We start from the raw sequence: 26,330 nt of genomic DNA on the forward strand, positions 1-26,330 counted from the left end.
ACACACATTAGAGCTGATGGTCCAACTAGGTCTTATTTTCGGGAAAATACAGTATAATCTAAACACTCTTCCTCCTCCACCTTTAACTTTTGCCGATTTGTCTATGGAAAATTCCCAGCCCTTTCCTATTGCTTTTGCAGGTATTTAAAAAAACCCTCAAATACACACATTCTGAACATAAGGGAAAAGATTATATGTTGAAACTAAACAAGACAAAATAAATAATGTTTTACCTGTTAAAGGTCGGGTTTTACTTTTGTCTCCACACAATTCACATACATAGAACACTAATCCTTAGTATCTCTAACACAGTGGTTCTCAAAGGGGCAAATCCTCCCACCAACCTCCCTGAAAAATCACTGTTAAAGTCATTAAGGGTACCACAAATTGTGCCCAAAATACCTACATTCCCACTTTCTCATGCTTTGTTTTTGCTTAAATAACTTAAGTCACTATAAATAGAACACTATCTCTTAATCATTTCAGTCACTTGTTTAGCCAGTAGTATTTCAAAGTACTATTTTCTACTTTTCCACAAATACTTACCGAGCATCCATTGTGTGTCAGTCACTTTGCCAAATACTTAAAATACAAAAAAAGCATAACATGGTCACTGTCCAAGGGTCTTGCAAACTAGAAGAGGTAGAATTAGAGAATCAAAGGGAAAGAGGTAAATAAAGTAGTATAAGGCTTTCACACTAGAAAAAGAGTGACCCGTATTTTGTGGTTAGAGGATTTGAGGAATTAGAGTGGGAACTGGGCAGGATACGCAGAGCTGAGATTGAAGAAGTAGGCTGGGATCAGATATCTTGGAGGGTCCTGCACACTAGTTAAAGTAACTTTATTCTATATACCTGTGGTTTTAAAGCTTCAGTTTGTACAAGAATCACTTGAGAGAACTGTGTAAAAGATTCCCACGCCCGACCTAAGAAGATTCGGATTTAGCAGATCTGGGGTAAGACCTCAAAATTTCAATTTTTACAAATATCTCAGTGGTTTTGTTCAGATGGTCAATATTTGAAACAATGCTTTAAAGGTGTTTTTCTCAAGTTTTCCAAGTAGTCCTAGGGATGAGAACAAAAATGTTGGGAAAATATTCAGTTTCAAGAGCCTCAATTTGCATTGTTCTGTAGGTGACAAGATCATCAGCTAAGAGAGAAGTAGGAGTGCACAGTGGCAAAAAGTGAGCCATTATGGTAAACTGGAGGAACTGACCAAAAATACACTAAAGAATTCTCAGTGCTGACAGTCCAGTTGAGGCTGGATACCACAACTGAGGTGTGGATTGTAGTAGCATCAATCCACACAGCCATTTTTCTATCTACAAAATAAAAATAATACCCACCTGATAAGATTATTATGAAGATTAAATTACATGTTTAATACAATAACTGAACTGAAAAATACACTAAAGGGGTTCAACAACAGACTAGATGAAGCAAAAGAAAGGATAAGCCAGTTCAAAGACAAGGGACTAGAACTAACCCAGAGCAGCAGAAACAAAAAAAGAATGAAAGCAAGATAGCTTAAGGGACTTATGGCACAGCATCAAACTGACTAACATTCACATCTTGGGGCTCCCAGAAAAATTTAGAAATCTTATTTGAAGAAATAATGGCTGAAAAGTTCCCTAACCTGGAGAAGGAAACAGAGCCAGATCCAGGAAGCCCAGAGAATTCTAAATAAGAGGAACCTAAAGAGACCAACACCAAGACATGTTATAATTACAGTATCAAAAGTTAAAAGGAGAGATTATGAGCAGCAAGAGAAAAACAACTTGTTACTTACAAGTGAACCATCCTAAGATTATCAGCCGATTTTTCAGCAGAAACTTTGCAGGACAGGAGTGGCACAATATAGTCAAAATACTGGGGGGGGGGGGGGGGGGGACAAAAAACCTCCAACCATGTATACCCAGCAAAGTTATCATTCAGAAACGAAGGAAAGACAAAGAGTTCTCTAGGCGAGCAAAAGCTAAAGGAGTTCATCACCACTAACCCAGCAATACAAAGAAAATATTAAAAGGATTTCTTTAAGCTGAAAAGGGTGCAAAACACGTATGAAAGAAATGTCACTGAAAAGACAAATATTATATTTTGCCATGTATAATGTGCTCCTGTGTATAATGCACACCCACATTTTTGGCCCAAACTTTCAGGGGAAAAAAATCTTTCATTTTAATTTTTTAATTCACATTATTTGTTTACATTTAGGTACTTGTTTTTTGTATTATAAAAGGAATTCTAGCATTTATTTTTAAACATATTATGGTACAAGAAATTTTATGTAACAAGTAATTACAAAACACAAGAACAGATAGATTCAAAGTACAAGAAATTTTATGTACCGCTAACAAATTTATGATATTTACCCATCATAGAAGGCCAAGAACTCTTCGCTGTTGCAAGTTTGTAGTAAGTTCAACAAAACCTATTATCGTATTCCAGGGTATTATTTTGCATACGGGTATCATTATTTTATTTTTTTAAAGATTTTATTGGGGAAAGGGAACAGGACTTTATTGGGGAACAGTGTGTACTTCCAGGATTTTTCCAAGTCAAGTTGTTGTCCTTTCAATCTTAGTTGTGGAGGGCACAGCTCAGTTCCAGGTCCACTTGCCATTGTTAGTGGCAGGGGGCGCAGCCCACCATCCCTTGCGGGAGTGGAACCGGCAACCTTGTGGTTGAGAGCCACGCCCTCCAACCAACTGAGCCATTCGGGAGCTCAGCAGCAGCTCAGCTCAAGGTGCTGTGTTCAATCGCAGTCACAGGGGGCGCAGCCCACCACCCCTTGCGGGAGTCGAGGAGTCGAACCCGTAACCTGGTGGTTGAGAGCAGGTGCTCCAACCAACTGAGCCATCTGTCCACCCAGGTGCTCAGCAGCAGCTCATTGACTTCATTCTAGTTGCAGAGGGTGCAGCTCACTGGCCCATGTGGGAATCAAACCAGCATCCCTGTTGCCCAGAGCTTGTGCTCGAACCAACTGAGCCACCCGTCCGCCCTGGATATCATTATTGATTTCTAGAGTTCACTTTTAACTCATAAGCATAAATAAAAGAATTAAAAACATTTACAGATATAGAATTAGTACCATCCATGTATAATGCACATCCTTATTTTTCCTTCACAAATTTGGGCCAAAAAGTGCACATTATACTCTGCAAAATACCCTATATAGTAAAGGTAGTGGATTAATCACTTATAAAGCTAGTATAAATGTTAAAAGATAAAAGTAGTAAAAATAACTATGACTACAATAATCAAAGAATACATAATAATTAAAGATATAAAATGTGACATCAAAAACACAAACTGAGGAGTAATAATGTTAGCCTTTATAAGGGGATCAAACTTCAGCTGTTATCAACTTAAGTAGAATGCTATAGATATGTTATTTGTAAGCCTCGTGGCAACCACAAAGCAAACACCTGACAGTTAATACACAAAATACAAAGAAACATAAGCATACTACTAAAGAAAGTCATCAAACCACAAAGGAAGAAAAATGAAAGGAACAGAGAACTACAAAAACAGCCAGAAAACAATTAAGATACTGGTAACAAGCACATATTATCAATAATTACTTTAAATGCAAATGGACTAAATTTTCCTATCAAAACACAAAGTGGCTGAAATGAACAATAAAAAAATACCCACCTATACACTACCTACAAGAAACTTTTTAGATGTAAGGATACTAACTGAAACTACGGAAAAAGATACTCCATGAGAATGGAAACCAAAATAAAGCTGGAGTAACCATACTTGTATCAGAAAAAATAGACTTTAAACAGACTATAGTAAAAGTCAAAGAAGGGGGGCTGGCCCGGTGGCTCAGGCGGTTGGAGCTCCGTGCTCCTAACTCCGAAGACTGCCAGTTCAATTCCCACATGGGCCAGTGGGCTCTCAACCACAAGGTTGCCAGTTCAACTCCTCGAGTCCCGCAAGGGATGGTGGGCAGCGCCCCCTGCAACTAAAATTGAACACAGCACCTTGAGCTGAGAGCTGCTGCTGAGCTCCCGGATGGCTCAGTTGGTTGGAACGCGTCCTCTAAACCACAAGGTTGCCGGTTCGACTCCCGCAAGGGATGGTGGGCTGTGCCCCCTGCAACTAACAATGGCAACTGGACCTGGAGCTGAGCTGTGCCCTCCACAACTAAGACTGAAAGGACAACAACTTGAAGCTGAACGGCACCCTCCACAACTAAGATTGAAAGGACAACAACTTGATTTGGAAAAAAATCCTGGAAGTACATACACACTGTTCCCCAATAAAGTCCTGTTCCCCTTCCCCAATAAAAATCTTAAAGAAAAAAAAAGACAAAGAAGGGCATTACATAATGATAAAGAGATCAACCCAACAAGAAAGTATAACACTTGTAAGTATTTATACACCAAACACAGGAGCACCTAAACATATAAAGCAAATATTCAGACCTAACGGGAGAAACGGAGAGCACTATAACAATAAAAGGGGACTTTAATATCCCACATACATTAATGGATAGATCATCCAAACAGAAAACCAATAAGAAAACATCGGCTTTAAACGACCCATTAGACTTAGAAAACACTGCATCCAAAAGCAGCAGAATACACATTCTTCTCAAGTTCACATGGAACATTTTCCAAGGTACATCATATGTTAGGTCAAGAAACAACTCTTAATAAATTTAAGAGGAATAAAATCGTATCAAGCATTTTTTCTGACCACAATGATACGAAACTAGAAATTAATTACACAAAGAAAACTGGAAAATTCACAAGTATGTGGAGATTAAACAATATGCTACTAAACCAATGGCTCAATGAATAAAAACAGAAAAAAATACTTTGAGACAAATGAGAATGGAAATGTTAACATACCAAAATTGATGGGCTGCAGCAATAGCAGTTCTAAGAGGGAAATGCACAGTGATAAATGCCTACCTCAAGAAACATGAAAAGTCTCAAACAATCTAACTTTACACCTCAAGAAACTAGAAAAAGAACAAACAGAGCCCTAAATTATAAGGAAGAATATAACAGAGAGCAGAAATAAATAAAATAGAGATGAAAAAAAATAACAATAGAAAAGATCAGTAAAATAAAGAGTTGGTTCTTTCAAAAGATAAAGAAAACTGACAAACCTTTAGCTAGATGCACATAGAAAAAGAGAGGACCCAAATATACTCAGAAATAAGAGATGTTATTATTGACATGACAAAAATACAAAAAGATTATGAACAATCACTATATGCCAACAAATTGGACAACCTCAAAGAAATGGATAAATTACTAGAAACATAAAAACAACCAGGACTGGATCATGAAAAAATAAAAAATCTGAATATATCCATCACTAGTAAGGAGACTGAATCAGTAATCAAAAACCTTCCAACAAACAACAGCTCAGAACCAGGTGGCTTCACTGATAAATTCTACCAAAATATTTAGAGAAGAATTAATACCAGTTCTTCTCACACTCTTCCAAAAAGTAGAAAAATAGAACTCTTTCCAAATTCATTTCACAGGGCCATCATTACCCTGCTACCAAAACCAGAGGAGAATGTCACAAGAAAATTACGGGCCAATATTCCTGATGAACATAGATGCAAAAACCCTCAAAACAATACAGTTGACACTAACAATACAGTGGTACCTCGGTTTTCGAACATAATCCATCCCAGAAGATTGTTTGAGTTCTGAAACATTCGAAAACAGAGGCAGGTTCCCCATAAAGTAATGCAAAATGGATTAATCCATTCCAGACCTTTAAAATCAACCCCTAAAACTGCAAATTTACCGTGAATTTTACTATCCAATGATACCATAGATCCATAAAATTTATGGCGTTCATAAACCAAAATTTATAGCGTTCGTCAACAGAGACGTTCGAAAACCGAGGTACCACTCTTACCATGTGTAACTTTCAACTCCCTCAAAACTTAACTGATAGCCTATTGTTGACCAGCAGCCTTACTAATCACACAGTCAATTAACACACACTTTATATGTTATGTGTTATATACTGTATTCTTACATTAAAGCTAGGTAACAATATAATTAAGGAAAACATAAGGAAGAGAAAATATACTGAAAAATATCTGCATAAGTGGACCCATGCAGTTTAAACCCGTGTTGTTCAAGGGTCAACTGTATTAGCAAACAATTCAACAATACATAAAAGGATAATATATCATGACCACAAGTGAGATTTATTCCAGGGATGCAAAGATGGTTCAAAATCTGCAAATCATTCAATGTGATACACATTAACAAACTGAAGGATAAGTCATATGATCATCTCAATAGATGCAGAAAAAGCACTTGAAAAAATTCAACTCCCTCTATGATAAAAACTCTCAACAAAGTGGGTATAGAGGAAATGTACCTCAACATACTAAATAAAGGCCCTATATGACAAGACCACAGCTAACATCATACTCAATCATGAAATGCTAAAAGCATTTTCTTTAAGATCAGGAATAAGACAAGGACGCCCACTCTCACCAGTTTTACTTAACATAGTAGAGTCATGCACCACTTAATGGCAGGAATATATTCTGAGAAATGCATCATTAGGCATAAAGTATACTTAAACCTATACAGTACTTACTAGATATGCAGCCTATATGGTATAGCCTATTGTTCCTAGGCTAAAAGCCTGCACAGCATGTTACCATACAAAAGAAAAAGAGATTAAATCAAAACAGGAGAAACGATACAATAAAAAATGAGGTAAGCACATGATGTATGAGGATGCTGCTGGTGTGACACAGCATGCTGTTTTATACCAAACTTTTATAAGTAGAAAGAATACACTCTAAAATAACGATAGAAAGTATAGTATCGTAAATATACAAACCAATAATATAGTCATTTATCAAGTATTACGTACTGTACATAGCTGTATGCGCTTTACTTTTATACAACTAGCAACGAAGTAGTTTTGTTTAAACCAGCATCACCATGAACACGTAAGTAATGCATTTCACTACATTAAGACAGCTGGGATGTCACTAGGCAATAGAAAATTTTCAGCTCCATTTTAATCTTACAGGACAACCGTCACACATGCAGTCCTTCGATGACTGAAATATCCTTATGCAGTACGTAACTATATTGTTAGTCCTACCCAGAAGGGGGAAAAAAGCATCCAAATTGGGAAGGAAAAAGTAAAACTGTCATTATTTGTAGATAGCATATTATATAGAGAAAACCCCAAAGAATCCACCAAAAATTGTTAGAATAAACCAATTCAGTAAAGTTGCAGGATACAAAAATCAATACACAAAAATCTGTTGCAGTTCTATACACACTAATAATGAACTAGGAGAAAGAGAAATTAGGAAAACAATGCCATTTACAATTGCATCAAAAAGAAAAAAATACCTAGGAGTAAATTTAACCAAAAACGTGATAAAGACCTGTATATTGAAAACTGTTAAGACATTAATGAAAGAATTGATGAAGATACAAGTAAATGGAAAGATAGTCTGTGCTCATGGACTAGAAGAATAATGTTAAAATGTCCATACTTACCCAAAGCAATATACAGATTCAACACAATCCAACCTCCAATGTCATTTTTCACAAAAATAGAGCAAACAATCGACAAATTTGTATGGAACCATAAAAAAAAACCCAAATAGCCAAAGTTATCTTGTGAAAAAACAACTAAATGGGGGCAACACGCTTCCTGCTTTCAAACCATATTACAAGCTATAATAATTAAGAAAGAATGGTATTGGCATAAAAACAGACACATAGATCAATGGAACAGAATAGAGGGCCCAGAAATAAACCTATGTATATATGGCCAATTTACAACAAAGGAGCCAAGAATATACAATGGGGAAAGGAAAGCCTCTTTAATAAATGGTGTTAGGAAAATTGCACAGCAATGAAACTGGACCTCTGTCTTAGAGCATACATAAAAATTAACTCAAAATGGATTCAAGACTTGAACATAAGACCTGAAACTATAAAACTCCTAGGAGAAAGCCCCTTGACATTGATCTTGGAGATGAATTTTTGGATTTGACACCAAAAGCAAAAGTAACAAAAGCAAAAATAAGTGATTCTACATCAAATATAAAAGGCTTATGCACAGCAAAGGAAGCAACAAAATGAAAATACAACCTACTACAATGGGAGAAAATATTTCCAAATATTTGGGTTAATACCCAGAATATATGAAGAACTCATACAACTCAACAGCGAAAAGCAAACAATCTGATTTAAAAATGGGCCGAAGATCTGATTAGACATTTTTCAAAAAAGACATACAAATGGCCAAGCAGGTACATGAAAAGATGCTCCACATCATTAATCAGGAAAATGCAAATCAAAACTACAGTGAGGTTATCACCTTACACCTGTCAGAATGGCTAGTATCAAAAAAACAAAAAATGTGAAGAAAAGGGAAGCCTTGTGCATTGACGGTGGGAATGTAAATTAGTGCAGCTACTATGGAAAAGCGTATGGAGGTTCCTCAAAAAAGTAAAAATAGAACTAATTCCATAGTGAATCAACATAATTTTCTCAAAATATTGTAATTAGAAGGCTCTAAGACCTTCTTATTTTACAGGTAAGGAAAGCAAACTGCAGAGATTAAGTGATGTACTTATTCAAAACCATACAGCCATAGTCATACTAGAACCTAGTGCTCCTGCTTCGGGGGTTTTCCCACTTCATGACTAAGATGGAACTGTATTTTTAACTAAGAAAAACCTCATAATTTTTTTTTAACTTTTTAAAATTTATTTTAAGTGTGTTTTTTCAGGACCCATCAGCTCCCAGTAGTTGTTTCAATCTAGTTGTGGAGGGCGCAGCTCAGTGGCCCATGTGGGGATGGAACCAGCAACCTTATTGTTAAGAGCAGCACATTCTAACCAAGTGAGCTAACCAGCCACCCAACCTCATAATTTTCACCTAAGAAAAAACATGTAGTATTTGTTAGTTGGCAAAAAACAAAAACTTGAGCATTTTTTGCCATTCTATCCTGTAGAATGTCATGATAAATGTAACATTAATGACATATAAGTTGTCATCACCCAAACCATTACACAGAGAAGTTGTAAATATATGAAAGATTTGACTAGATCAAACACAGTACAATTTAAGTTCCAGAGAGAACAATCATTCTATATTACAAAAATATTTTTTTTTAAATTGTGTTACTATTTCAGGAGTATATATACAAAGAACAAATTTTATGAACCAGCTTCAACAGATATTTTTCAAGTGGCCTATTATTTTTTAAGCAAAGATGAAGGTCTTTGCCTCTTAGTCAATTCTTGCAACCCTCCTACACAGTGTTTACTATTAATACTATCTCATATAAGAAACTAAAATTAGTCCTCTCTGTATTTATTCCATAGTTGGTAAAATGTGAAGATAAAATTTGTACCCAGGTCTGCCTAAATCAAAGCCCCATTTTATTAGTGGTGGTGGTGTTATTGTATGCTCAAGTATTTCCAAAATGGGCCTCAGAATGTGGTAAACAGTTGTGAGGAATTAAACTTCTGAATACAGAGTACATTTAACAACCTCTTCCATACTATCAAAATACAATCTTTAAGGGATTCACTCTTCACATTAATATCTGAAAAGCATGCAAATTCATTCTAAAATTTTTGTGCATTATGTATTTTCTCTAGAAGTTCATCAAATGTTCTTCATGTAACCTGGCGTTTAAAAAAAAAAAAAGAAAGCAAATGGAAGAACCAATGCTTAACTTCAAGAACAGCTGCATCTCAAGTTTTTAAAAAATTCATAAACAGATAAACGCCAGAAGAGACAAAACTGCTGGCATTATACCAAAATAAAATTGGTTTATGGACTTAATATAAACAATGATGCAAGTAGAGCCAAAAATGCTCACTAAAAACAAATTTCATTGACTATATTTCATTGCTGAACTGTCTCATTAATTTCATTCTCTTAACTATGACCACCATTGTTTCTACTTCTACAGTCATTCTTATCTCCATGGATTCTGAAGGCATCTGTTTCCCCAGACTAATACATACATACATTTATTTCAAAAATTAATTCAGTTTACTTCTTAATTTGATATATTTCCAAACATATCAACTTATTTTACATGCACAAAGAGAGAGAAAAAGAAACATAAAGGAAAGATGGAGATACATAGCACAGGGAAGGAGATGAATGAAAATCTGTATCATGCAAAAGGAAGTTACTCATTCCTGAAAGAACATTCCTGGCAGAATCCTAGGCTGCATCATTAGACCAAACATCTGAAGATCCTGTGTATTCTGCCATCTGAGTGAGCATCCTCTCAGCATCAAGGTTTAAAAGGTGCTGCATATTTCATAATCCATTCAAATATAACAGCAACAATATCATTACTATCATTGCTTACACTTCTGTTCTTGTGTCACAGAAACCAGACGTTGGCAGCAGCATGATTTGACAACAGACCCTTCCTGTTTCTTAATAGTCTTTATTCTTTACCTTCTTTCTACTTGTAACTGGCGGTATATTCATACTCCTCAAAATAGTTGATTTCATCTGGATTACTTGTTAAAGAACATCTGACAAAATATGGATTAGCTGACTTAGGAACAGTAACCTAAACATCTTCATATAGTTTTAAGAAATAATTTCTATCAAATAATGTCTGAGAGTTAATACATAAACATTTATTAATCAGTTAATAAGAACAAACGTTCCACTTTTTCCAAAATAAAATTTAAGTCCTCAGGAAAGGAAAAAAAGGCAAAAACTGTCTGGGTGATCAACACCTCTGGGCCCTTATCCTTGCTACAATGTCAATTTATTATCAATGTAACTACATTAGAATAGTCTCCACTAATTTACATTCTCTTGCTTTTAAAACATCAAAATCTGTGACTAATTCAATCTTCCTAATAGTTTAACAGTCTTGACCAAAACTATTGAGGTTGGACTGTCACCTATGTGGCCTACTTAAAAAAAAAAAGTCCCACACAGATTGAAAGCTCCTGATAAGTCCTACCTAAAGTCTTCACTAATGTGGAAAATTCTAGTTTCTCTTCTCTGTCTTCCCCCCATTTATGAATTTACCCTTGCCTTTCACCAATAAAATGTACTAATCTGATTTGGATATGTTACATAAAATTAAACGGAAGTTCTTTGCCTAAGGAGAGAGGGGCCAAAGGAAATGTCATCTGCTAGATAAGTTTGTACATTGGTAACCATGTGTCTTGAAACTGTTTTGAGTGGGCTTATGTGGATTTCTGACTCTGGATATGCCTACTTATTTTAACATGCCAAAATCTATTTTAATAAAAATTCCACAGTGAAAGGCTATATAGTAAATGTACAAATCTCACATGGAAAATAGTTTTACCACTTTAATCATACTAGTTTTTCTTTTAAGAAGTCAAAATAGCAAAACTCAAGTACCTCTCATAATTGTTGGAAATTAATCCATATTAATTTAACTATTAAATTATTTTTATCTTGATGTATTCTCTTTCCAGAACAGAAATGAGATCTAAAGTATCTAACATAGTGTCATAAAAATATTACTCCTAAAGACCCTTGTGAGGTTTTCAATAGGTAAACAGTAAGTAAAATTTAGTGCGCTGACCATGGGACATAGGTGATATATTAACTAAACCATTTTAAAAAAAAGATGTATTAGTTATATTAAACTCATAGAGAAATGACCAGTTTAAAGATTTTTATCAGTAACTGTTCCCAAAGACTTATGGACTTCTTAATGCCCATTCATAATTAAAGTACCATTTTATTGTGATCAGTTATGCCAATCAATGCCCACCTACATAAGTTAAAAAGTCTGTCAGCTTCCTTACTAGCTGAATAAAAATTCACATAACCTAACACATATATTTTTTAAGTATTTATAGCATTAATCATGCAATAAAACACTGAATTTCAACACGGACATTTACAAACATTTATAGTCCGTCTGAGGTAAGGAGTTTCCCATTTTATTTTGGTGGGAATTTCTCCCTATTACCTTTGTCACAACATCTTCTGTATCTACTAATGAAGCATTTTGTCTAAGATCAGTGATGTTTGAAATTACCAAAACAGTGCATCATTTAAAAATTTGCCAAATCTTTCCTCCTTCTCAGAATGTACACACTACTCAGCAACTTCCCTTTCTACCACACATTTTAAAATATTTATTGCCAACTGCACTAAATCTAAATCACAGTTCGAAGGTTGGGATTGAGAAGATATTTGGCTAAAATCCAGGAATTTGGAATTTTGACCTCAATCTGCTTTATGTTGGTCCTCCCTTCAATCCCACTTGAGGTCTCTGGGAAGGAGATGAACAGAAAAGGCCATGCACCTACACACTTTTACTTAAGCTTTTGTTACCAACTTCAAAGTGCTCTGTGAACTAGGTTGGTCCACATGGAAGGCTCACCACGCTTAAGGCCTGGAATCACTTGGCTATCCTTTGCTGTCTTTCCTCTTCCACGGCTATGCTCAAATCTCAGCCAATGGTGAAGAAAGGCCAGTATGGCAACATATGAAATTAAACTAAGCCAATGGAAACATTCCGCTCAGAAACCTACTTAGCCCTGAATACTACTGACAAAACTAAAAAATCAAGAAGAAAAAGTTAAGACACAACAGGATCATAATGCTGAAGAGAAAGAGGCAAGTCATTCTAGGCCAGGGAATTTAAAGAATAATTATGTTACCATTTACGGTGAGATTATGGGTAGAGAAACCAGAATTCTTTAATATGATATAAGCATGCAATCAGTAGTTGGAAACAAAGAAAGAGGGGGCAACATGGTGGAACCAAATAGGGAAGTCTAAGACAAGGGTGTTGCTCTATAATGCTTAAGATGAACAAACACAGGCTTTTGAATTTCAATCCTGGGTATACCACTCTTTAGCTGGGTAACCATGAATGAAATCCTTAATCTTTCTAAATCTGTTTCTTCACCTGTAAAACAGATATTAACATCAACGGGCTCTCCTGTCTGGCACATAGTAAATGCGGAATATATGGTAGCTTTTACCAAACATTAATAAAACAAAACAAAAACTTGTCTTCTCCATATTTCGATAGTATCGTATTTTTTTAAATTTATGAACCACTTGCTGTGGATGGGAGATGGGAAGAGGGAGATAGCACTATACAAAAGATTGTAAAAAAGATTCACTACTAAATATGTCTGGGATTTGCTTCAAAATAATCCAGTGGGAATGAAACAATGGCCATTAGCTGATGTATCTGAGTTTTCACTGTACAGTTCTACTTTTGTGTATGTTTGAAGTTTTCCCAAATGAAAGATTGTTTTAAAATTCCTTTCCCTTTAATATGGTTGAACAAGAAAAGTTCTAGCATCACTTCTACCTTTGATAAATCATGAATCTAAAAGATGGAAAGCAAGGTAAGAGAACAGCAGAATATGGTGGGTAATAGAGGTAAATACCTACAAATGACCTGGAAAATATGCCTACAGAGAAGGGCAGTCTTCAGTAAAAAGCTGACAAATACCCATGCACTGGGGACAATAAAAAAAATAGAGCAGCAAACTGAAAGAGAGCAACAAACTGAACATGAGCATGTCTTAATACAACAAATTCAACAATTCCTTCCTGTACACACATTGTACACTTATTTTTAAAATTTGTATAAACCAAGAATTCTAAATGCACTAGTGTAGCATGTACTTATATTATTAAATCAGGTATGAATTCTGCTGTAAAATGAAATATATTGCTTTGTGGTATATTCACGTTTTCACCTGTGGGATTTTCTATTACTAAGATATACCCTGTAGATACTTGTAAAATAAAGTTTTCTTCCCCTTCATTTTGTGAATTTAGGAGAGGGAGAACATGCCTTCACCCTCTGGCAACCTTTAAAAAAGTCAATACGAGAAACATACGCAATTGTCATTTATTGATAATGATCATGACAAAATAAAATGATTCAGATTTTATTAAAAATAAGCTAATCATGGGGGGCGAACGGGTGGCTCAGTTGGTTAGAGCATGAGCTCTGGGCAGCGGGGCTGCCAGTTCGATTCCCACATGGGCCAGTGAGCTGCGCCCTCCGCAACAAGAATGAAGTCAATGAGCTGCCGTTCAGCTCCCAGGTGGCCAGATGGCTCAGTTGGTTGGAGCACCTGCTCTCAACCACAAGGTTGCCGGTTCGACTCCTCGAGTCCTGCCAGGTATGGTGCAACTAAGATTGAACACAGCACCTTGAGCTGAGCTGCCGCTGAGCTAGCTGCCAAATGGCTCAGAGCTGCTGCTGAGCTCCCGGATGGCTCTGTTGGTTGGAGCGTGTCCTCTCAACCACAAGGTTGCCAGTTCAATTCCTCGACTCCCGCAAGGGATGGTGGGCTGCGCCCTCTGCAACTAAAATTGAACACAGCACCTTGAGCTGAGCTGCTGCTGAGCTCCTGGATGGCTCAGTTGGTTGGAGCACGTCCTCTCAACCTCAAGGTTGCTGGTTCGACTCCTGCAAGGGATGGCGGGCTGCGTCCCCTGCAACTAGCAACGGCAACTGGACCTGAAGCTGAGCTGCGCCCTCCACATCTAAGACTGAAAGGACAACAACTTGACTTGGAAAAGTCCTGGAAGTACACATTGTTCCCCAATCAAGTCCTGTTCCCCTTCCCCGATAAAATCTTAAAAAAAAAAAAAAAAAAGCTAATCATGACACTGAATAAGTAACAGTCAGACTATGAAGCATTACCAATCAGAGTGAAAATTCTCATCATACAAGTTTTTCCATTAATAATTACCATGGGAAATAATATTGGTATCAATTCTTCTAACCCAAAAAGTCTCGATGTGTATCATCTTTAACAGAGATAGAAAACTATTATGTAATTTCATACAGCAATTAGACCAAGATAATTTAAAAGTTTGCTTCTGGAACAGTTTAGTTCCATTTTACTTTTACCTGAGAAGTTAGGTAAATGTTTCAAACATTAAAATATCATACAATTATTTCTGTGGATAAGAGGGAAGCATTTATGCTAAGGGAAATCCCAATTGATTTAATAATAGTTATTACTCAATGTTTCCCAACTGACCAATTTTTTTTAAATACCCATCTTTATCTTCCTACATTTCTAAATAAAGACAAAATAATGTATGTGAAACTTTTCTAAAAAATATAAAATGTGCTATGCAGATATAAAATGATGGCACAATTAATAGATTTTTCTGACACTTCCTGTGTTCTATGTCAAGTCTTTTTGTTTACTTATTCCCCAGGTTACACTTATCAAAAATCTCCCGAGACAATTTTGTGTCTAAATGATCCCCTTCAAATTCAGTAAAACAACTGTGATGGATAAACTATTAATGATTAAGTTATAAGAAATACTCTTTTACTTCAAACGATACTTTTGTAATAGTATTTAATACAACTGTAAGATACAACTGACTTGAATTATTTTGTTCTCTTTAGTACGAAATGTCTCAAAGATATTCATTTTTAGTTTCTCAACATCAAAATTTGAAATTAAGTCTAAATTACTGGTTACATTCATATTTTTTTATTTTTAGCCATTCCCTTTGAAACATTCTTGCTCTTAAAATTCAAAAATACACATTACCCAAAACTTGGTAAAAACTCATTAAAATAAAGGCACTCAATAAAAACTGGCTTTATACATATAACTTCCTTGGACTGCATAATAGTTAATTCAGAAAACTGATTATTATACCCAAAGAATACGTAATTCTCTTTAATAAAGATAAATATAAACATGTAAAGCAAAAGGAATAAAAACAAGACAAAAATCATTAGATGGTGTCAATCATCACTATACTGCTTTCCTAACTTGCTCCTCACAGACAATCCATTAAGTAAAAGATTCTCAGACTAATTCTGCCACCTACTTCATAAGATTCTCAATTTAAACCTTAGGCCATCACTACACCTGACACTTTGTGACAGACCAAATCTAACCAACTCACAGAAACTAAGACTAATGACAAAATTCAAAATAGTCTTTTGAAAAGCTGATTTCAGTTTAGGACCAGAAAATAAATTCCCATAGGGGATATATAGATGATATGCTTGCAAAGGTACGTTGTAGCATCATATAATAATTTGCCATAAACATAACCTGTTAGATAGATATCTGGGTTTTTCACACAAAAACGTAATCTTAAATTTCAAAAGTACTGCTATTCTAGGCCAGCCCAGTGGCTCAGGCGGTTGGAGTTCCATGTTCCTAACTCCGAAGGCTGCCGGTTCGATTCCCACATGGGCCAGTGGGCTCCAAACCACAAGTTTGCCGGTTCAACTACTCGAGTCCTGCAAGGGATGGTGGGCTGCGCCCCCTGCAACTAGCAATGGCAACTGCAATGACAACTGGACCTGGAGCTGAGCTGCGCCCTCCACAACTAAGACTGAAAGGACAACAACTTGAAGCTGAACGGCACCCTCCACAACTAAGATTGAAAGGACAACAACTTGACTTGGAAAAAAAGTCCTGGAAGTACACACTGTTCCCCAATAAAGTCCTGTTCCCCTTCCCCAATAAAATCTTAAAAAAAAAAAAAAAAATACTGCTATTGTATAGATTCTCGCTATTCAAACTTAAAAACAGAACAGATTCAGAACAAATTGTCTATGTAGAGGTATCCCTCTCTACCCAAACCTTTATTTCCTATGCAAAACTCTGGGGTAGAACAGATTGGAATAATGGAATGTACATTATTATCTGAGCCCTCACTATAGAAAAGCAGGAATTTAGAAGATTTGGATACCGAAGTACATCTGTGTTGTTACACAACTCCATCAAATAACTAATAATTTTAGTAATTCATAGAAAAGGATGTTTAAGGAAGCCTTTCCAGAGTAATTCCAGTTTCCTCTCATCACTCCACGACTATATCCATTATTCCCTTCACAAGATACAGCAGGTCCTTGAATAATGTTGTTTGGTTCATTGTCACTTCATTACAATGTTGATGAGATGTCACAGTAACTTAACTCATTTATATCAATTAGCCTTTGGCAAAATTGGTTTCGTTATACATCGGTTCACTTCAAGTCATAGAACCTATCACGACCTTAAGTGAGGACTTCACTACACATTGCAGTTTATCTTCTGGTCTGTAATTATTCTCAAATTGAGGGTATGATGAGAAAAAAATGCTTGCAAATCACATACTGATGTGGGTCTAGTATCTAGAATATATTCAAACTCAACAATAAAAAGACAAATAACTCAATTTAAAAATGGACTAGGGATCTGAACACACATTTCTCCAAAGATATACAGATGGTCAACAAACATGAAAAGATGCTTAATATTACTGGTCATTAGGGAAATGCTAATCAAAACCATAATGAGATATCACTTCATACCTATCCACTAGGATAGTTATAATAAAAAAAGACAGACAATAACAAGAGTTAGCAAGAGTGTGGGGAAACTGAATCCTCACACTTTGCTGGTGGGAATGTAAAATGATGCAGCCAAGTTAGAAAAGTTGCACAGTTCCTCAAAAAGTTAAAACATAGTTACCATATGACCCAGCAATTCCACTCCTATGTACATACAAGAGAAGTGAAAACAAATGTCCACACAAATAATGCTGCTAATGTTCATAGCAGCATTATTTATAATATGTAAAAAGTAAAAACCAAAATATCTGTCAAAAGATGAATGGATAAACAAAACATGTCCATATAAGTATGCCCATGAAATATTTAGCCATCAAAAGCAATCAAGTGCTGATACATACTACAACATGGATGAATCTTGAAAACACGCTAAGAAACCAGATACAAAAGGCCAAATATTGCATAATTACATTTATATGAAATGTCCAGAATAGGTAAATCTACAGAAAGTAGATTAGGGGTTGCCAAGGGCTGGGTCACAGGAGGAATGGGAAATGACTGGTAATGGGTATGGAGTTTCTTTTGGGGTGTAATGAAAGAGTTCTGCAATAAGATACTGATGTTTGCACAACCTTGTTAATAAATTAAAAACCACTGAATTATATACTTTAAAGGAGTGAACTTTATGGCATGTGAATTATATCTCAATTTAAAAAAAAGAAAAAAAATTCAGGGTATGGACCACTGTATTTGGGATACTTCCTACATACAAGAGACAGTAAATAAAAGGAGCTAATAGTTCACACTGGAATTATCCCAAAAGCAATGGGCAAGTGTAAGGAATAGTTAAAAAAAATTTTTTTTAATATTTGCAAGTAGAAGATAATTTGGAGCAGGGGTGTCCAAATTGCGGCCCGCGCGGGCCAACTGCGGCCCGCGATCCATTTTTTATTGGCCCGCAGCAAATTCCAAAAATATATTTAACTTAAATAAACCAGGTGAGGCAATACGTACTTCACCTCGAGTTAGTGGCCCGGCTGTTTGTGTATTTTACCGCATATGGCCCTTGGTGAAAAACGTTTACAAAAGTTTGCACACCCCTGATTTGGAGGATAGTGATGGTATGTTTTCACCTTCAAACTACAAAAAAAATAAAAGCTTTGTTTATTCATATCCACCCAATATCTAGATTACATACAGATGGGTAGATATAAAGAAAATAAGACTCAACCAAGAAATGCAGAGGCACATCAGAACAAATCAAGCCCCATGTGCTGAGCTTTCAGGCCCCGTTTGCAAACCAAGAAAGAAAATGAATCTCATTATTTTATATATACCTTTATCTGCCACAGAAAATACTTTTTAATTGTTTCCAAATACCAAACCCAACCTCTAAGTATGAAAATTTTCCAATACTAAGGGTAGTAAAAAATATGCTATTGATTTTAGGCAACTCCAAAAACAGGTTTTGTGCAATGGAATAACACAGCCTCCAAATGAGCTTACTTAGAGGAAACACTGTTGTGGATTACAATATTGTCCCTGTAAAGGTGATTTAAAAAATAATCAGTGTCATTATTGTAGAATTCCACAATGGAATCCTTAAATAAAGGAAACATTTCTTCCCTGAGCTACTGAGCAAAATGTGCTGCAAACTGCAAGCTGCCTAATAAAGAGACTCCACTTTATAACCTGCATTAGAAAATCCTACAACCTACCTTTGCAAACATATCACCTACATATATGTCCCCTACAGGAATCATGTATTGCAATTTAAATAGACAACTCATTCTTGTCCTTTTCCACTTGTGCTCATTTGTTTTTCATGAGAGGAATGCCTTTTCCATATTCATCAAAATGAAGCAAAAATCTGCCAATTTCTTCATGAAGCCTTCCTTCATCATCTCAAGAGATTTCTTTCATTTCAAAACACCCCTAGCACTGGCTTGCACCATCATAAGGCACATTTTGCCTTGAACTGTAACTGAATATACTGTATTTTCACTAAGGACTAAAAGCTCCTGAAGATTAGGGCAGCCTCCCCAGTATCTTCATTTGCCCACAGTATGAAGTACAAGGCAAATGCTTAATAAATATTTAAATGAAGTACTTACCTAACTGCCTTTCGTTCCTAAAACAGCACTACTAAACAAACAAGTAACTAAGTGATCAGGCAAGTACTCAGAAGTGGCAAGTCCTCATAGACAATGAACTAATTTTCACTCTGGAAGAAATTTCAGGTCATCCTGTGTAGTCTCCTAAGGCTAAAAACTATAGCATTATTCAGATGCTTCCTATAATTGCTCCAGCTATAAGCACATCCAAAGAAATTAGGCCAATCTGAAATAATTCTAAGTCAAAGAAACTCATCTTGCTATCCTCCTTCCGCCAAGTTAGAGCTCAGGTGAAATCACCACAACTGTCCCTACATCAGGAAGAGCTTGAGAATACAGCGCGGATGAGGAGCAGCCAAGCAATAGGTTACATCACACTAGGCAGCAGAGAGAATCTCAGTCTTTCTGGAATATGGACTGACCATCCTTGTCCCAGAGAACGCTTCAATAATCACTTGGTGACCAAGTATTCATCTTGATCATAATCACTGTCTGAACCTGCTACTAACTCCCAATTCAACTAAAGCCTAGTATAGAAACTCCAACACCTCCACCTCTACCTCCATTACCACCATCCAGATATGCTCTTCCCTTCTCCCCCACCCACAAAAAAGTAGAAGAACTCGATTTTGGAAATGAGAATCACTTTTAATCCAGACTGCTATAAATTAAATATCCACTTAGAAACCAAATGACCCCAAAGTATTAAGATAATCAGTAAACAGAATTAATTATAAGGTTACTGTTAAGAACCAATCCCATTAAAATAAATTATTACATCTGCTAGTGACAAACAACATACATGGTTGTCATTTGGACTGCACGTAAGAATCATTGCCAGCCCTTTAAAATACAGAAAGTTAACACTACAGTTGATTTCCTTACAACTGTCCTCTCAAAGCACAAAATTACACATAATAAAAGAGAAAATATGAGACCAAATTGATTCTAGTTGGGAAACTATCAACTATATATATTACTGCTTAGATTAAAATACTGCTCTGTACTCTGGACTCTAAATATCTCCTGAACTTTACTACCTTCAAAGTGGAAATTTGGACTTAAAGGTAGGTTTTAAGAAAACTTATCACCAGATTAATATCCTCCTTCAAAAAATGAATCTTAAGTTTGATATTCAATTCAGATTATGTACAGGATTTATTAGTCATTTAAATAAAAAAGCCTTGTCAAGCAGCAAGCAGTAACTAACCACTAACACTAGCAATGACTAATAAAAAGGGGGCCTGAGGCAAAAGGCAAGGATTCAAAGCAAACAGAATTAAAATAAGACAAACAACCCATTAAAACCATCTAAAGCAACAGTGACTTAAGAAATCTACAGGATCATAGTCATCAATTCCAAAATCTTTTAAAAATAAAAAAGTCCTACTAAAAAACCCAATCACCAAAAAAGTAAAGCAAATACAAAAACTAAAAATTCTTCAAAATAATTTCAGGATTTTATATTAACTCACAATTCTGAAAACTCATTAATTTCATGCTTCTCAAAACTTAAAATGCCTTTTATAAACTCTCTTATATGATGGTTACAAATAATAACTCAAAAAATGCTTAAGCAGACACAACATTTCAGTAAACGTATGATAGACTTGAAAGAATAAAATGAGCAGAGATAGAGCAGAGTAAATAACTGATCCCAAAGGCGGATTCCTGTAGGGCAGCGCTGGGATTGGATTGGCAGGAGGGAAATTTTAAAATATATCAAGACAAATTACACCAAAAAACTGATTCATGCCTTTATTATTTACACAAGCATACGTTCTTAAATATACTTTTAACCTTTGGACAACCAAAGTGATATGATCAAATACCTTAAACCATTGTTGCTTATATTAATTTTGATGTTAGTCTAAATCTTTAAAATCCACATACATTTTTCTAATGAAACACTGCAGAAATGGAAGGGCTTATATCCTCTAAGTAAAGATTACCTTATTTTTGACTTGTTTAAAGTTTCAGTTTTGCTTTATAATCTATTATAGAAAACATCCCTTGTGGGACATTGTAAAGGGCATACCCCTCCTGTCAAGCCAGAAAGCTCAAACACAAAGACACTGAGCGAACCAAGTGCTGTAATTCTTCCAAACTGAGCCTCTCCAACACCCCCTCCACCCTTCCCCCCAACAGATATGTCTATTAAATCAGTGTCTGTTCTCCCCCTCGCACAACAAAGAGAACTTCTCACCGCATGAAATTGCCGCTGAATGGACACCAGAAAGCAGGATTTGCATAATTCCTCCAACGAATCCCTGTCGGGAAGGAGGGGATGAGGGGGCCGAGAGAACGGACAGAATCTCCTACATTCTGTTGGGGAAGACCTGGTTCCCAAGAAATATTCCCCACGGGTGGGGAGGGGGCTGGAATTCTGGGCCTCCCCGAGGACTGGGCGTGGGGGACCGAGGACGACAAGAGAGCATTTCCCCACACAGCAGCACCGAAGCAAAGATGGGGAAATAACAATACTGGAGGACAGGAGAGTAAGACACAAGGATGGACTGGGGCTAGGGGGCGGCGGGCGGAGCGGAGACACCACACGGGCCACTTACTTTTTGGAGGGGGGTTAAATATATGAGTTAAGCCCTTATAGTCCCGCCGGCCGCCGCACAGAGGGAAACGGGACCTTGGGAGAGAAAAACAGACAAAACACATAGTGTAAGAGGCGCAGCTCGGCCCCCCAGCCCCTCCCGGAGCGACCCCGTCCACACTCCCTTCAGCCCGCGGGGAAAAAAGCCACCCGGGGCGGCCCAAGGTCCGGGAGGCGGCGGGCGGACTAGGCTCTCGGCTAGGCGGCGGCTCCGGCAAATCCCCCGGGAGGGGACAAGAGCGACTTCTCTTCTCTATCGGACCCGGTCCCACCCTCACCCTCCTCCTCGCCGCGCACACACGGAACACAAATACACACACACCGACCCGAGCGTCGAGGATTAACTCCCCGGCCGCCGCCGCCGCCGCCGCCCGCAGAGGAAGTGCAGCCGCTGCCCCCCGCGGCCATGACACCCCACTTGGCTTGGTCAGGCGGACCCGGGGCCTGTGACAGCTCCGGCTCCCTCCGCCCCCATCTCCACCTCACGCCTCGCACACGCCCGAACGCCCGGCGCCCGCCTGCCCGCCGCGCGTGCACGCGGGGTCGGTGGCGCGCGCCGTTGCTGCGCGTGGGGGAGGGGCGGCGCGGGAGGGTGAAGTCGCCGGCCAGAGCCGAGGACAGAGCTGAGCGGAGACTCAGCACACCACCCCCGGACCCACACTGGGCTCTGCGGGACCCGCGGCGGCGCCCCCGGTCGAGGCAGCACCGTGGGGCCAATCTCCACAATAACCTCGCGGCGGCGCCGGGCCTCCGGACGGGGAGGGGCGGGGGGTAAGGAGGGACTCGCGCTCCCGCCTTAGAGCCCGCCCCGGGGAGGGTGCGTGGGGAGGGGCAGGCGCGCGCACTTCGGCCCGAGCCCTGGAGAGCCCGCCCGGAGATCGCGCGCGCCCGCACTCCGGGGGGTGGGGGAGGGGGACGCTCAAGCAAAAGAGGGCGGGCGGGCCGGAGCAGCAATTGCCTCTCCCCCGGCTTCCTCCCACGTCCGGGGTGGCCGGCGGCGGGACGGCCCGAGAGCCGGAGGCGGCCGGGCGAGAGTCTCACCTACACAGTGAATGAGCTTGTGGCGCCACGAGTCCAGTTCTTGCCGAAAGCCGCGTCTCTCAACGGAGCATTGCTGCCGCCTACACACCCTCGCCATCTTCTGCCGCCCGCCCGGCCCTGCCTCCACCGCGGCCCCGCGCACGCCCAGCCGCGTCGCCCGGGGCCGCGCACGCACCCGCGGCCTGGGCGTCGCGCCTCCCGCCGGGGGCGGCGCGGGGGCAGGGCCAGCCTCACCTCACCGTGGCCCTGGCGGCGACCTGGGAGCGCACCTGGCGGGCACACTCTGTGGCGGGGCCGGCCGTCCCCGCGGTCTTTGGCGGTGGCCGCCGCCTCCTCTGGCCGCCCGGGAAGGCGCCTTCCCACGGCTGGAGCTCAGTCCCTGCGACCCTGCACCGCCGCCGCACTGTCCCCAAAGCCACGGCTGCCCTTTCCTTTCCCTTCCCGGGGCTTTTTGTTTCTTAAATCAGCCCCATTTATTACTTCCAACCTGCCTATCTCCGGGCACCAACTGTTGCAAGTTCCGTGATAACTGTTTCTCTGAATTTCTCGGTCGAAACTGCTCCTCCCAGGGATCTGTTTAAGAAGCAGAATTAAGAATAAATGTCCGGATGCCGATGGAGGCACTAAGCCCTAAAGTTTTAAAAAGTCAAAGGATGCATGTTTTAAAGTCGTTGGAAGGCTGAGACAGCATTCGTAAACCCAGTATAAACTGAAATCAAACGTTTTAATTTAAATTAAAAACTAGAGAGTTTCTACTAGCAAAACTGATCATAGGTGAAATTCTCGAGTTGGCGGATTGAGAACCGCTTCCGTGTGTGTTGTGTGGCAGGGGTCTTAAAATTTTGCTAAAATGAGTGGCATTGCAAACGAAGGCTTAAATTAACAGTACTTAAAGCATAGTGTTGGAAATCTCTTCATTGCGTATTTCATGAAATATTTTCGAAGGGGTTTTCACGTGAAATCTGGAATAATTAAATCACCTTGTGTAGGGCACTCCCTGTTCCATTTAAACATAATGCTGATTTTAATTACTTGACAGTTATTAGAAAAAGAAAGGAGAAGAAAGAACGAAAGGGGAAAGGAGCATGGGGGGGAGGGACGGAATACAAAACCACAAGAAAAACACGGAAAATATATCCCTCTTTACCAATAGGCCCAGTACCCTAGGATTCTGGCTCCCCCCCCCCGCCCCCCCCGCCCCCCGCACACCTTTGGGGTTTAAGATTAAGGACGCTGCACTCCTGCTTTTAGATATTTAAATTTGAAGACTTAATTTTAATTACTGTAGGTAAAACAAATTCGTTAAATACTTGGCATCAAGGATCCCATAGCTGTATTGATTTTCAAAGGTAGTGGTCTTTGTTCTTTGAACCGGGTACTTGCGGAATGGCATGTCTATCCATAAGAAATGGACTGAATGGGCCTCTTGGGTAGGAGTGGTTTGAGATGTATGAATAGAACACCTTCTGCTCCCCAAATCTTAACCAATGATTTTTCCGCAATACTCAAAAGTCCACAGTATTTCATTGGCTTAAGAGTATTGTAAAATGACAAGCTATTAAGTCAGGAAGTATTGAATTTCTGTGTACATAAAACTTCTGAGTGGTGAGGGGAGAGGACAAATATGAGATTAAAAAATTACTGTAGATCGCCATCCTACACCTATGACGGCAGAACATCTTGTATGGTCGACCTGAAACTTCCTTTCTTCATCACTAGGTGGTAGGTTTGAGTCTTGTAGCTTTTAACCACGTTTCTATAGTTTTTGGAGGAAGTACGTTTCGTAAAGTTTCAAATAAGTGAACACCATGTAACTCTGAAATGAGTTAATGAGTGTATTTTCCAATGTCCCTATATATTTTGTTTAAAGATAATCAAACCAAGGGTACTACTTCCTCAACATAATCTCTTAAAGAGTCAAATGAAGAGATTAAGAGGATCCTAGAAGCTTCAGAGATAAACTCTAATGTGAGGTATGGATTCTCATGAGGTATGGAAAGCCCAGACAAGTAAAGTGACTTGACCAAGGTTACCCAGATGCTAGTAGAGGGAGGGCAACAAAAGCTAGAAGACAGTTTTCCCAATTCCCAATTCAATGCCATTTCCACTACTCCACTTTGAATTGCAATTATTACTTCATTTATTTTAGTTGGGAACCAAACTAGTTGACCTCTTACAAATGCCTATTTGTAAGAAAGGATAAAGGGACAATAGTAATAACACTCATTTATTGAGTATCTACTATATGAGGTATGATCAAACAATACGGTGAATGTTTAAGTAAAAAAAATTTATTACAATAAAAGACACATTGCCATGAATCTCCCTCACTTCAAATATGCTTATCCCATCATTCTTGCCACTTTCTGAAGCAGTTCTGGAAGTCCACTTTCACTTGTTTAGTTGCACTGTTGCGGCTGCTTCGATGTCCTGAATTGATTCAAAACGTTTACCTTTCATGGTCATTTTGCCTTTGGGGAAGAGCCAGAAGTCACACGGTGCCAAATCCAGTGAATAAGGTGGATGAGGAAACACTGTAATGTTTTTATTTGACAGAAATTGCCGTGTACCAGAAGCGATGTGTGACATGGATCCTTTCCATTATGATCAACAAATACGGTGAATGCTGCTGCTGAGTGCCATCCAACAGAAAGGCAGGGATCTTCAATACGGGAAATGGCGCATCGAACCTTAGTAACAGTGTGTGACAAGTTTCAACTTGTTCAGTGCAGTCAGTTGGGTGGAGCAACGGTTTAGAGAAGGTGTGTTTTAAAGTGACTTGTAAAGTGACTTGACTTTACATAAATCATCGATCATGAGCAATGCATTAACATGAAATGAGCAAACAGTTTCATCCTCCATCATGACAATGCTCTGTGTCACACATCACTTCTGGTATGGCAATTTCTGTCAAATAAATACATTACGGTGTGTCCTCACCCCCCTTATTCACTGAATCGGGCACCGTGCGACTTCTGGTTCTTCCCCAAAGTCAAAATGACCATGAACATTTTGAATTGATTCAGGACATCGAGGCAGCCATGACAGTGCAACTAAAGACACTCACGAAACAGAACTTCCAGAACGGCTTCAGAAAATGATAAGAACAAAGGGGTGTGCTCGAAGCAAGGGGTCGTATTTTGAGGGGGATTCATGGCAATGTGTCTTTTACTGTAATACATTTTTCTTATTTAAGCATTCACTGTATTTTTTGATCATAACTTTTATGTTCAGCATTGCAACTTTATATCATTCTATCTGAAT

The 26,330-nt window shown here is 38.6% G+C and overlaps 1 protein-coding gene across 18 annotated transcripts in view; it reads right to left on the minus strand.

Moving 5' to 3' along the window:
• LCOR (ligand dependent nuclear receptor corepressor) overlaps positions 1–23,217 on the minus strand; it is a 126,709-nt gene extending 103,492 nt beyond the window's left edge. For 2 of the 18 annotated variants that reach the window (XM_074339277.2, XM_074339272.2), the window contains exon 1: positions 23,067–23,211. In XM_074339277.2, coding sequence (XP_074195378.2) covers positions 23,067–23,163 — 97 coding nt within the window. In that variant the 5' untranslated portion in view covers positions 23,164–23,211. Of the gene's footprint in view, positions 1–21,626; positions 21,691–21,987; positions 22,062–22,347; positions 22,910–23,066 lie in introns of those variants that run through there. The other 16 variants (XM_074339274.2, XM_074339276.2, XM_074339290.2 and 13 more) reach the window with 16 other exon arrangements.
• Positions 23,218–26,330: the final 3,113 nt, after the last annotated feature.

Source organism: Rhinolophus sinicus, chromosome 15 (genome assembly GCF_057876585.1).
Source record: "Rhinolophus sinicus isolate RSI-liver-muscle chromosome 15, RSI-T2T, whole genome shotgun sequence".
In the NCBI taxonomy this organism is placed as follows: Eukaryota; Metazoa; Chordata; class Mammalia; order Chiroptera; family Rhinolophidae; genus Rhinolophus; species Rhinolophus sinicus.